General features: G+C 37.6%; 2 protein-coding genes across 8 annotated transcripts in view; both read left to right on the forward strand.

Moving 5' to 3' along the window:
* The window catches only part of PLEKHG1 (pleckstrin homology and RhoGEF domain containing G1), a 120,281-nt gene extending 117,391 nt beyond the window's left edge, over nucleotides 1–2,890 (forward strand). For all 7 annotated transcript variants that reach the window (XM_039346902.1, XM_039346909.1, XM_039346907.1 and 4 more), the window contains one exon: nucleotides 384–2,890. In XM_039346902.1, coding sequence (XP_039202836.1) covers nucleotides 384–1,438 — 1,055 coding nt within the window. In that variant the 3' untranslated portion in view covers nucleotides 1,439–2,890. The remainder of the gene's footprint in view (nucleotides 1–383) is intronic.
* Nucleotides 2,891–5,902: 3,012 nt separating this feature from the next.
* Nucleotides 5,903–13,785, forward strand: part of MTHFD1L (methylenetetrahydrofolate dehydrogenase (NADP+ dependent) 1 like) — a 142,794-nt gene continuing 134,911 nt past the window's right edge. Inside the window, exons 1-5 of the mRNA XM_039346910.1 lie at nucleotides 5,903–6,538; nucleotides 7,872–7,956; nucleotides 9,274–9,324; nucleotides 9,419–9,472; nucleotides 12,635–12,759. Coding sequence (XP_039202844.1) covers nucleotides 6,330–6,538; nucleotides 7,872–7,956; nucleotides 9,274–9,324; nucleotides 9,419–9,472; nucleotides 12,635–12,759 — 524 coding nt within the window. The 5' untranslated portion in view covers nucleotides 5,903–6,329. The remainder of the gene's footprint in view (nucleotides 6,539–7,871; nucleotides 7,957–9,273; nucleotides 9,325–9,418; nucleotides 9,473–12,634; nucleotides 12,760–13,785) is intronic.

A 13,785-nucleotide genomic window follows, 5' to 3' on the forward strand; every position in this document is an offset into this window, starting at 1 on the left:
CTTGCCAAGAAAACTTCATGGACTAGTTCAAGCAGTTGCCAGGAGTAAACACTGACCTGAAGGCATCCCAAAATAAAATTAAGGGATACATACATTATACAGATGGATTTCATTTGGGCTTCTGGTTGCATGTCCTTCATGTGCCCCCCGTTTGCTCCAGAGACATCCTTCTTGAGAAAATGGAGGAGAAAGCATAGGAAGATCTTTGTGACTAAGATCAAATGTTCATCTGTATGTGTTTTGCAGTAATGGCATGTTAAAATCTGTGACACTTGACTAAATGTTTATTTAAAAGTATCTTATTTATCAGGAAATGTCAACTTATACTGGTGGTGTTGTCATTATTTGTTAAGGTTAGTTTAATCTTCCCTTTGTTTTTTTAGGTGCAAGAATTGCTGAATATTCTCAACTATATGATCAAATTGTATTCCGGGAAACCTCACCCAAAACACAGAAGATTACTTCTCAAGAAACAAACATAAGATATTCTTCACCTGTGTCCACATCTCATTTAGCTGCAGAATGCTTAAAAGCTGAAAATTGGCTTTTGCACTCAACGTACAGTAATGGAGAACTCTCTGACTTTTCTCCTTGGCCAGAAACGCCTCCCCTGAAGACAAAAAGCTCCTTTACAGAGATGGGGACAACGCCAAATGTGAGGCCTGTAACCTGCTCAGTGCCTTCCTTTCAGACTCCTCTTTGTCCACACATTCCTGCACAAAGGTGGAGTGCTATTATAAATCAGCCCAATAAAGAGAACCTGTATCACAGCCACCTTTATAATTCTTTAGGGAGGACAGAGAGCAATACAAAGCCACAGGCATATAGCAGATCGCAGTCCTCTTGCTCCATTGTGCTCAACAAGTCTGAAGAATCAATAAATTATCCACCTGAAATGAGGAAGAAGCATCTGAATTCTAACAAAATATTTCTGACTGACCACTCTCACGATTCAGTGTCTATTGCTATCCCTGGCCATTCAACATGCAATGCGACAAAGCAGATCTCAGAAAATGTCTCAGAAGTTATTCTACAAGATTCTCAGAAAATTCTGAGAGTTAAAAGGAACTTGCCCTCAAAGGCACAAATAGCAACCCACAATTATTTTAGTAATTTCAAAGATACTGACAACGGAGAAGGAGATGATGATGACTATGTTGAAATTAAATCTGAAGATGAGGGATCTGACTTAGAGATTTTCTGTAACCAAACAAAGGACTTGGATCCTAAAATGAATCCATACTCTTCTACTCCTTCAGAAACTCATAGTGGCAAGTTGCTGGATCCTTCTAAACTATCAGATTCTTTCTTGACAACATGCGGTGATTCAGACAAATTGAATGATTACTTATGGAGTGTGCCATCTAGTAATCAGCCAAATATTGTCCAATCCCTAAGAGAAAAATTTCAGTGTCTCAGTTCAAGTAGTTTTGTTTAATATTGCCTTCCCCCCATATCCATTGTTCTGCCTTAATGTGATACTGTAGTTACAGTATGATCACCAGTTCTTGTAAGTCATATTGTTGTATATATATTTCTAATTACCATTATAGGAACAATACCTTGCATTTGTATTATTCTGTTCTATACGCTGTAATTTTAACAACTTTAGTATGTATTAGAACTGGTGATATACACAAGAATTTCATAGAAAGGGAAAGAAGAACAACAATGGAACATCTTCAGTGATTAAATTTTGTGTATCCGTAATTTATTTGCTTAAAAATCATTTGTAACACAGAAGAATGAACTGCTTTAACTGGACTGAAATGTACTAACGTGTTATATGTATGTACTAGTTACATTTCCACACAGTTCTAATTAAGTAAAACTGCAAATGGTACAGACCAAATGGATCTTCGGGATCAAGCAAGAACATTTTTCAAGAATTCTAGTTTAGAAAACCCGTTTTTTCTCAATGCACTATACATATTATTTTTACCCCACCTCCAAGAAATCATATTTCCAACTCACAAATTTGATACTCACAAATCAACAGCCGCCTAAGACCCACCTGCTAAGTCTTCACACTGGCTTTGGCATCAGTTTGAAGGAGTCTTGGCACAGGTTCCAAACTCTGACAATCAGTTAGAGGGCATGTCTGCCCTTATCAGTCTTGACATCAATCATGCAGTGGATCTAGAGACAAATTTAAAATTTGACCAACCAACTAAACAGCTTCTTCAGATTGGAATAGGGATTTTTTTTTCCTGCTAATGTTGCTGAACATACCTTTTTTGTAAAACAGCTTCAGTTTGAAACACTTGAAAAAAATATGTGAATACATGATCTATACAACCAAAATTGCACATGAAGGACATTAAGGATATAAATACCAACTGAAGTACATTTTACTGAACAGGATTTGGTTTCTGACATTCCGTCACAAAGCATAATAGCAGTCAGAATTTTTAGAACATGAGCAGTGACTTGGTGATTTGGCAAAGCCATCAATTAACAAGTACATAATCCCTTCTACTGAAATAAGTAATGAAAGAGGTATGGTTCCTGAATTACTTTGAAATGCATCATTCTGGTGTTTTTTCTTAGTAGAATGCTAGTTTACTTTTATTTTTACGACATCAGGAAGCTGCCCCGACTTCAATAGAAAAGCTGACTGCAAATAAAAGTGTGTTTAGTAAACAGATGAAAAATAAGTTCATATGAATTTAGGGATTTATTTAATAAAATATGTAAAATAATATAAATATAGCATTAGGAATCCAGATACAGTAACGAAGTCATGTCTGCTTTGTTATACTGGGGGATTTTTGTTAATCTGTTAAAATAGTGAACTATGTAACAACATATAAGGGACAAGCGTCAGTATATATTTTGAATACTTTTTAACCTTGCTGGCAGGGAATAAAAATAGCTAAAATTCAATATGGATGAGCCCAAGACATTGTTTTTGTAAAAACGAAGGGAATGATAATGATTTTCTGGACTGGATGAAACAAAAAAAAAAAATGTTGAGGAACGTCACCTCCAACTTTTTTATGTAGTTCATGCTATGTAGATAGCTTTATTGTTTTGATAACACTATTGCCCTACCCAAAAACTAGAGGAAAATATTTAATTTGGGGGGGGAAACCTACTTTATAAAATAAGTACAGTGGCCAAAAGAGAAACAAAACATATTCATTCGTGTGAGTATTATGTTTGCATTTGGTTAGTTGAGTAACTCAGAAAATTACACATTTTTGAAGATATTTTAAATAGATGTACAATTCTAGAAGGCTAAGAGTATTCAGATTTTTAGCCTGCTCCAAGTATATATTTTCTTTTTAAGTTCTTGTGTCTAAACAAAATCAAGTAGGTGCCTTTTCATACCCAGAATGTGAATTAACCTTTGGGTGACTAGATAGGCCTACAAAACCACTGACTGCTTCTGAACACATTATTTCATTAATTATCGTGGGCAGAACAAAAATATGGGGAACGTAAAAATGGTTGCTAAAATTAGAATATTGGGGCCAGAGAATATTGTGTGGAAGGGGCTCATTATCACATGTACTGTACATTCTTTATTGTCCAATTCTAAAGGTGGGCACATCTCTTTAATAATTTACAGCTCTCCTTCAAAACTTTGAAGAGATTTTAGAGATTTTATCCAGGTAATATTGTTTGTAAAAAAGTCTACTAGTTTTTTTTTTAAATCTATTTTGTATTCACTGGTAGTACCTGCATTATACTGTACTACTGGACAAATGCAAAATTAAGTTGCTTATTCTGGATGAATTCATACCAGCTTTCCTCGTTTCAACATATCATGTGTTACCATTTTATTCTATTGATAAGAAATAGAACCTCTGTGTTGCACTTTTACATAACTCATTTTGTAAAGATTATGTAAAAAATATATGTACATGTAGAAGAGTCCCGCTTTTTTCTCCTCTATTATGCTTAAAAGCTGACTTTAAAGCATGTCAAACCTGTAAGTAAATGCTGCTTAGAAAAAAAATAAATACTACTTGCTTGCAGCAGTTACTTAAATAGACTTTTTAATGAACTACTTTATTTACTATTGCAGAAATAGATAGTTGCAGAGGCTCTATATTTTAAAGAAGCAACATCTTTTAAAGCTTGACTGTACCAACCTTCAGCAATTGCAGTTCTGCAGTTATTGTCTGTGTGCATCCAACAGCCTGGAGAATACAAAACTAAAGCTTAAATGCAGAATCAGTGCATTCAAGCCATAGAAAGAATGTGGGATTTCTATACCCAGTAATCTAGTCAAAGGGGTGAAAGGGCTAGGCAAGATGAATATTAATATTTTCACTCAAAATAACCTTTCCTGCACCCGTAAGACATATTCAAATCACTACAACTAATTTGGAAAAAGCCCTGTCTAGACTACCAGGAGTGGAATCTAATTATGAAAAATTAAAATAACAGGCCAGGAGTAAAGTCTACAAAGCAAAGCTACTATCAGTGTCTTTGGCCAGCTGCCAGAGTTTACTGGCAGCTACAAATACAACAAAATCCAAAACACAAAAAGGACAGCTACCAAATTCTTTAACATAGTGGGGAAAAGATTTTGCAGTTTTCGTTTGACTACTGTCAACAGCAATCATTGCCTGTTCCTGGCTACCAACTGCTGTTTTAAATTTTCCAGCATTCCAGATCTATGCTACCTCAAAATTAGGTAGTTCTTGACTTATAACAGTTCGTTCAGTGACTGAAGTTACAATGGCATTGGAAAAAAGTGACTTTTGACTGTTTTTCACACTTATGATTATTGCCATCTCCATAGTTACGTGACCAAAATTCAGACGCTTGGTAACTGACTCTCATTCATGATAGTTGCAGTGTCCCAGGATCATGTGAACATCATTTGCAAGCTTCTGGCAAGCAAAGTCGATGGGGAAGCCAGATTGACTTAACAACAGTGTTACTAACAATACCTGCAGTTATTTACTTGCCATAACTGTAACAAGAAAGGTCATAAAATGGGGTGAGATTCACTTAAATGTCTTACTTAGCAACAGAAATTTTGGGCTCAGTTGTCGTAAGTTGAGGACTACCTGTGTTCTGACTTGTGTTGGAAACTTTAAAATGGTACCATAATTTGTAGCAATTTATCTAGGACGAAATCTGGTATCAGGAGTCAGTCCACATTCAAGTATAAGTCATGATTTCCTAAGCCCCCAATGAAGTTACTACGTAAAAAGGAAGACTTCTCCTCACTGAGAAATTGAAAGAACACTTTAATTTTGCCAAGAACATACAGGTAGTCCTTGACTTATGACTGTTGAGAAATCTAATGGATTCAAGAAAAGTAACCAATGACCTGTCCTCAAAGTTATGACCGTCACACACCCTGACACATGACTGCAATTTGGGAGCTTGGCAACTGGCACTCATAAAGTTTGCAGCATCCTGAAGTTAAGTGATTATAATTTGAAACCCTTCTGGCTAGTGTTGGGCAAGCAAGGTCAATTGGGGAAGCCTGATTCACTTAATGACTAGTAATGTTCATAAAACCAGGGCTGTGCAAATGATGACTCACTTAATGACCATATCACTTAGCAACCAAAATTCTGGTCCCAACTATGGTAAGTTGAGGACTACTACCTATAGTGCATAATGAACTGGTAATTTCTGTCTAGCAACCCTATACTCAACTTATTTTCCTTTGGGGGGTAGATACAAAAAAAACAAAAACCAACTCCTCAGAAATTATTTTTTTTCCTGGTAACTTCATGATCACATATCTCTCTCTTAACAAACGTGTAAGTTGCTCTAGCTTTCTCCCAGTCTGTTTTCTTATCTCCCAAGCTACTGTTGGAACTTAAAATTTCCCTTTCAAATATTAACACGGTCACAGAGACACCAGGAGCCGCGTTCAACACGAAGGCTTTATTTGTTAATCAAGACATTGCCGAATTGTGTTTAAAAGACTCAGTAGGTTTTCTCTCCAAATCTGCAACTTGAAAATATTGAGACCTCAACCACTTTTCCCACGGGACAAAGACCTCCGCTCAGAATCCAGAAACGCAACGGGTCCGTCTCCCACATAAGGATAAGCGGGCGTCCAACGCCGATCTAAGTTTGCAACCTCGCCAGCACCTTAGGTTACCCCGAGAGACCTTTATCTCTAGGCCGCAAAACGGAAAGGAAGTGCAACCGACTCCCTCTGCCGAGCTTAGCTCCGCCTCGCCTCCTCGGCTGGAGCCAACCCAGCGCTGTCCGGCCAGCACCCTACTCCGCCTCCCTTCCAGCCGCACCGCCCGCGTCCTTTCCCAGAGCCCAGCTAGCTACTCCTCCCCGCCGGGAAGCACCGGGCTCTCGTCGGCCGTCTTCTCCCGCCCCCACCACCCCGCGCAATGAGGTTTTCCGCCTTACGCCGCCTGCTCTGGAGAGCAGCGGGGCCCGCAAAGAAAAGCGTCGGCAGCTTCCCTCGCGGACGGCTGCACTTCGTGCCAGCCGCTTGCCCCGCGGCGCTCCCGCCCCAGCGAGGGATAAGCAGCACGCGGCGCTGCGGCGAGAAGCAACGCGGCGGCGGCAGCGAAGGCGCTCAGAGCTCCGCGTTGAGGTAGGTAGGCGGCTGCCCCGGTGTGTGGGAGGGCGGGGGGGAAATGTAAAATGCCAAATTCCACCGCTCGTTCTTTCACAACTAGAAAGTGGCCGGCCGGCACTACACGTGGGAGACTTCCCAAACTCCGCCTTCGCGCTGTTGGGTCTGATGCAATAAAAGCCTCTAAATTGGCGTGGAGGAGGAGGAAGTGGCGGCTCTCGGAGCCAATCAGCCCGAAGGAAGGGAAAGGCGCGGTTTTCCCCAGACCACGTGACTATCCTTTTTTTTTTTTTTTGCTCTGCCGGCTTACAGAATGTGGAATGTTAGCTGACTAAGTGGGAACTTCAAAGCTTTGCCACGTACAGCGGCTGTCGAGCCAGCTGTTTGTGTGTGTGTTGTTGCGGTTGCAGCCATTTAGGGCTGTTTATCTTTAATTTCCTGTCCCTTTTCTCTTTAAAGTCAGGGGCAATTATCGCTTGAGTTTCGCTTGTCGAATGGGTTTTACGACTTTCGAAAAGCTGGCGAGGAAAATAGCACATGTTGTCGTTCAGCCTTTGATATCATTTGTATACTCTGCGCTGGCCTTGGATAAATAAAGATTTGATTTGTAATATTTGTCGAGTGGAGTTTATACTGACTTGCGGTTTTGAAGGGACAGTCCTTATGCTTGACAGCTCAATAGATTTGGCTTTCTTTGCAGATGTAAGTCTGTAACTACAGACGGGTCCCTTTGAACTTTAAAACGACTCACGTTGGATATAGTATGTATTGAATTGCATTGTAAGACGATTATGATTTGGTGAAAACCTACTTTTGAGAAACTGAAGATTTCTTATCAGGCAGCACCATAAACTATGGAATATCAAGACTACACAACACAAACTGGCAAAAATAGAGAAGTTTTTTTGCAGTTTTGTAGCTTATCGTGCTATAATCCTTTTGAAATATTGCTTAATAAATACCTAAATACCTCTCTCTTACTTGCTAAAAGTTGCCCTAGAAGTGCCTGATGAACAGCATTCTCCAACAAATTACAAGGGGCAAAAAAAAAAAAAAATGAATTATTAGCTTACGAAGTTTGTTGTCTGATGAGGCAACTTGAGACTTATTGTGGGTGGTGATATTATGCTCAGTCAACATATTGTGGGAAGTCAGCCCCAGAGAAGGAAATATTAAAAAGGGCAGAAAAATATATTTCCTTTAAGATATATAATGATGTACATGTAACATTGTTAACATGCATTGCATATTTATGTTGAAATGAAGTATGACTGAGACTGAAATCCATAAAGATATTATCTGACAAGAAAATAATATTACCCATTAATACATTTATTATTATTATTTCAAGAGAAATTATTGAAACCTCAAGAAAAGCCCTGAATTTATTGAAGCAAGAACACCCCAGATTTAAGCCAACACTTTCTGTTATACAGGTAAGGCAAAAATAAACCCTGCAGGATTTGTGTTTCAAAAGTGGGCTGTATTTTGTGGAATAAAGGAATATTATGGAGTCACAATATTCATATGACTATAACTGCTGATGAAATAAAAATCTATAAATATACAGTGGCATTAAAATCTATATGACAACTGGAAAGTTGAGATAGATTTTATAAGAGTTTCTGTTGCATGTTGAATAGATAGCTGGTAAGAATAATATATTATTATATTTCTTTAATTGGTGGATGTAATATATTGCAATAAAATTTCAGATGAGTTTAAATTTTTCATTCTCAATAAGAATCGCATGATTTGGATCTGGTGATATCCCTTCCTTTGTTCTGCTGCTTCAGAACATAATTCAGTATGGATTGCCAGACAAGTTGAAAGGGGAATTGTCATAACTTATACAAATGCTCCATTGGGTTTACGCCAATGGCAGGCAGTCTGTTGCCCTCCATTGTTCACACAGTCTTGGAGTTGTAGGAATTGAAATCCAACACATCTTTATGGAATCAGGTGTAAAAAGCTGCACTACGCTACAGTTTCTTATTGTGCCATATTGTTTCATCTTCGGTAAAGGAAACCACCATGTATGCATTATGCCACACTTGGAATACCGCATCTAGTTTTGGTCACCACGATGTAAAAAGGATGTTGAGACTCTAGAAAGAGTACAGAGAAGAGCAACAAAGATGATTAGGGGACTGGAGGCTAAAGCATATAAGGAAAGGCTGCTGGAATTGTGTATGTCTAGTTTAATGAAGAGAAGGACGAGGGGGGGACATGATAGCAGTATTCCAATATCTCAGGGGCTGCCACAAAGAAGAGGGAGTCAAGCTATTTTCCAAAGTGCCTGAAGGCAGGACAAGAAGCAATGGATGGAAACTAATCAAGGAGAGAAGCAACATAGAACTAAGGAGAAACTTCCTGACAGTTAGAACAATTAACCAGTGGAAAAACCTGCCTCCAGAAGCTGTGAATGCTCCAACACTGGAAGTTTTTAAGAAGAGAGCCATTTGTCTGAAATGTGAAAGGGTCAGACTTTGCTAAAATAATTTCAAAAATTTGCAAAGCAATTCCTTATCATGGATCTTGTGAAAGATGTTTGATAATCCTGTCTAACTTTGCTTCTGATACGTTAATCATGGAATTCAAGTATTTTCTATTCAGTTCAGTTAATCATATTCTGAATTTCAAATATGTGATTTCTTGTCACTTTTACTTTTATGACTGACAGATCATTGCTTTTCCAGAATATTTTATTTAGCCTATTATAATTTTATATTCCTTTTCTTTTTTTATTCAAGGTTGATGATGATTATTTGGGACAAGAAATTATCAGAAACGTTGCTAAAGAGGTAAAAATATGGAAAAAATGTTCCACAACTAAAAACAATTTAAGTATTGAAAGATGGTTGAGTTAAATTTAAAATCCACTCATTTCTTTTATAGATTGGTGTGGATATTGTTCATATTTGTCTTCCCCTTGAGAGTACTGAAGATGAGGTAAAATTCTACTTATTTACATATTCTGTATTGTTGGATTAATAAACTCTTTGATATCTTGGAAAACACTGGGTACCATTCTTTAATATAATCTTAGGAATAATTATCTCAATCCTATGCAAGTTTGCTCTACTTTCTGAAAAGCTACAGGATTCAATTAAATTAGTGAATAAAATAGTATTACTTGCATATGCGTTTTATAGCTGCAGTTGCTTTGTTCATAAACACATTCAGTCCAAATAAAATCTCACTGAGATATTTAAATATGACATCTTTAGTTCTACTGAAATAAAAACTACTACAGCTGTTTATTTACTTCTGCTTTGCTATCAGAAGGTACTTTATCGATCAGAATCTAATAGCTATTGAATGTAAAATGTTCAAATGATCAAATAAAAAAGTTTTCTACTCAGTATTATTGGGGAAATTATTTTCAGGACTATCACTGCAGTAATCTCATGCTCTATTTTATATAATTTGTATGTACTGATTTTACAATGGGATGACTACAAAATGAGCAACAACAAAAACTGTCAGTGTGGCATAAATTCAAAGACTCCTTGTGCAAAAATAACCAGTTCTATGCATAAATTGTTATTTTTCTTAAATGTAGCTTTTTGAGAGATGTCAAAAGCTACATTTGAAAAGATAAGCTTTTCTCTATTAGATATGGAAATTATCTGATCTAAGTTTATAATCAAACAATAAATCAACAGGATTTCAAAAAGAAATTAAAGCTATGGTGCTATATCCAGTTATCTGGGAATAAACCATAAAATGTAGTGGGACTTGCACTTGTGTAGACAGGCATATACAATTTTATATATTTTAACAAAAATGTGGATTTATGAAAAGACATCTATTATTGAATGTGAATCATAGTTGACATATATAAAGACCTAATTAATAGTAAGTACAGAGTTTACCAAAAAAAGTTTCCTGCAGGATTCCACAAAAAAGTTTTGCTTGTTAATATTGTAGTGTTTTTTCCCTGGGGTTCTGCTATGGTTTCTGCCAGCACGGGATTATTTTCATGTTTCAGTCCCTCAGATTAAACTAGATACAAACTAATAAGTGCGTCTGAAACTTAATTGAATGTTCTGGCAAGTTTATCCACAAAACATTATCAAAGTTTTCAGATCTAGCTAGTTGACAGAATGCAATGGAAATATAAGCTCTCTTTTGAGGTAAGCTTTATTTCTGGTGCCCACATGGATGTACCCACGATGGTAATCTAGAAGTGTCTTATTAGTGTTTTCTTTCAGAATGTTTTCATCAAATTATTATGCTATTCTTTCACAATGGCTTGCTGTCAGCCTTAACAGGTAGATCAGAAAGGGAACATGGCTCGATGACCTAATTCTGTGTCATTGTAATGCTAACAGAATCATGCAAGTCTGAAACTTGAAATCTTTCACCATCTCTTTTTATAGCCTGATAAATTAGGGAGGATCATTTCTATGTTTGTTTCTCACTCTTCATTAAGTTGCTGTCCTTATCTGATTGTTCCCTAAGCAACTCTTCCTCCCCTCCTCCCCACATACCATTGTTGTTGTTGTTAGTTGCAAAGTCGTGTCCGATCCATCCGGACCCCATGGACAACGTTCCTCCAGGCCTTCCTGTCCTCTACCATCTTCTGGAGTCCATTTAAGCTCACGCCTACTGCTTCAGTGACTCCATCCAGCCACTTCATTTTCTGTCTCTACCATTCTCATTCTCTACCAGTACACTTGCCATATCCAACCTATTAGCTTTGATTGGGACTAGCCAAGGTCATCTGAATGCTGCCACTTGCTTTGTAGGTTATCTCAGATGTATTTGTGCCTGTTTGTTTATAGTTCTTCCAAATATTTTTGTCCCCTGGCCTTCCATTCTGAGAGGCTGAAAAACGAAAGTTAGTTAAAGAATATGGCTATTAATAATGTCAACTCTTAATGATTATTAATTGCCCCCAATACTGGAAACAAAGAGCCAGTTTGGTGTAGTGCTTAAGGCAGGAGTCTAGAAAGCAGGCTAGAGACTTTGAGTTCTAGTCCTGCTTTAGGCACAAAGCCAGTTGGGTGACCTTGGGCTAGTTCTACTCTCTCAGACTTAGGAAGCAGCCAGTGGCAAGCTACTTCTGAAATACCTTGGCAGGAAAATTGCAGGGACGTGTTCTGACACTTATGAGGAATCAAAAACTTACTCAGGGTGTATTTATGAGTATACGCACACATACACATACATACACACTAACAAGTATTAAGGATGGCATGCCTGAATGCCATGTGAATGCAAGTTGCTGGAAGATGCAAAAAGAGAACACAACTGTGGTATTTTTTGCCTTATGGATTTCCCAGGCTGACACTTGTGGGAAGAAAATATTGATTAATATATACTTTTACACATAACTCTTCTTCCATTTTGTAGATATTGAGTCCTTAAAAGACAGTCAGCTACTTTCTTCACGTTCATATAATATCCTCCCTTTCCATATTCTACTAAATCATATTTAGGCAAGTAGAGTGAGCTCTATAGGTAAGGGGAAAAAAGGAGTCTCCTATTATTTTTGCTGAGGTCTACTATTGTTGTGGTTTACAAGTCTGTTCATGACCTATGGATTTTCTAGTGGAATATGTTGTCCAGATTTCATGTACAACATTTTGTTCATTTATCTGATGTGTTGGACTTTTTCCTTGCAGAAATTATGATTTTATCTTTGTTGCCTTCTTTTTACTGAATAGATCAAATGTTCCTGACAGTAATTGTGCAGCTTTGCTATAACTGCTCTTTCTGTTGTCTGTCTGAACTTGCCGATTGCTGCAGATTTAAGCTTTGCACTGGTATCTGACTCCCACACATCTCCTTGATCTGCTTTCATGTGACCTCATTCTCATGTGGTTCTTTTATCATGGAACACCACTTCTCAGTTGGACACTGGAATGATTCATGGAATAGTTCATGTGACTAACTATATGTGACATAAGCACAAAAAGGCTGCAACTGATTTTTTTTTAACAAATGATCACAGCTGTGAGTATATTTTTTGCAAGTGAAAGAGTATTTGCCGTTAGGCAGCTTCTTCATATTTTAAATTTCCAATAACTTTATGTATGAAAACATTTTAATTGGTAACATGGCTCTTTTAAAATTTGGCTTTGTCAACCTTGCATTACCTTTTAGGTCATAGGTGAGATTACAAAACTCAATGAGAATCCTAGAATTCATGGCCTCCTCCTCCGCCTTGGTAGAGAATCATACACAAGCAAAATATTAAATGCTGTGAAACCAGAAAAAGATGTGAATGGGTAAGTTCAACTTTGTAAATTTCGCTGAGCAGACCTGGATTTTACATCTTTAGAAAAGTGGTGCGAGCATATGGATTTCATACTTCCTAAGATCAATTGAGTAGGAAAAATAAGTAGAAGTTTTCCAAAATTAAATATAAAGCTATTCTGTAAATCATGTTGGTTAGAACACGAGCTTGGCATTCTGCAAACCCACAAAAGAGAGTGCGCAAAGATATCAGATGCTGTTTTCAAGGCCCTTCTTAAAATCTTTTATCCTGTTCCAATGCTTCTGTGCTGCTACACTGTACCAGCAATGACAAAAGCCAATTATTTAAACAATAAAAACAAGTCAGATATGTCTAATATACAAACAAATAACAGATTTCTCTCAGTCATACCTAGATGTTTCAGGGATATTCTTCATTCCCATCTTCTTGGGGCCAAGCAAAACAGGTGTAAAAGCTTAGGTAGCATTGTGACAAAGGGATTAAGAGCTTTGCAGCGGTCTTTAAGAGATACAGGCTGTGGCTCCTGAAGAACACTGGGAATAACTTGCCTATCCAGTGATTTACAGAAGTGAATTTAGACCACTAGGCTTTGACCAGCGTATAAACTGCTGTACTTAAAAAGTGGAGTGGAGTGGAGCTGGCGGGGGGGGGGGGATGGATAGTTTTAAGAGGCAGAAATTAGAATCTAGAAAAGGTTCCACAAAAAGAGCGAAAATGCTGGCTAGAGAAGCCAGAGGCTAGAATAAAGGAGTTAGTGGTTGCTTGCAGGTGTTGGGGTGCAGTTTTTAGTTTTCAATCCTGATTTGTCACTCCTACATTTTTCCTCCAAATTGTATTCAAACTAATTGCCTGGGCTGTTGGGACCAGGAGTGGGAGGGACAGGGAGAATGAAGGACAGAAGATACAAATAAGATATCTTCAGATATTGAAATGATTCAGTGATAGAAATAAATAATTTTTTTAACATCAGCATACCAAGGATAGGCAATCTAAGACTTCATGGTTTATGAATATATGAGGACCCTGCTGGGCAGAG

This window comes from Crotalus tigris, unplaced genomic scaffold (assembly GCF_016545835.1).
Source record: "Crotalus tigris isolate CLP2741 ecotype Arizona unplaced genomic scaffold, ASM1654583v1 scf7180000018030.5226217, whole genome shotgun sequence".
Classification (NCBI taxonomy): domain Eukaryota; kingdom Metazoa; phylum Chordata; class Lepidosauria; order Squamata; family Viperidae; genus Crotalus; species Crotalus tigris.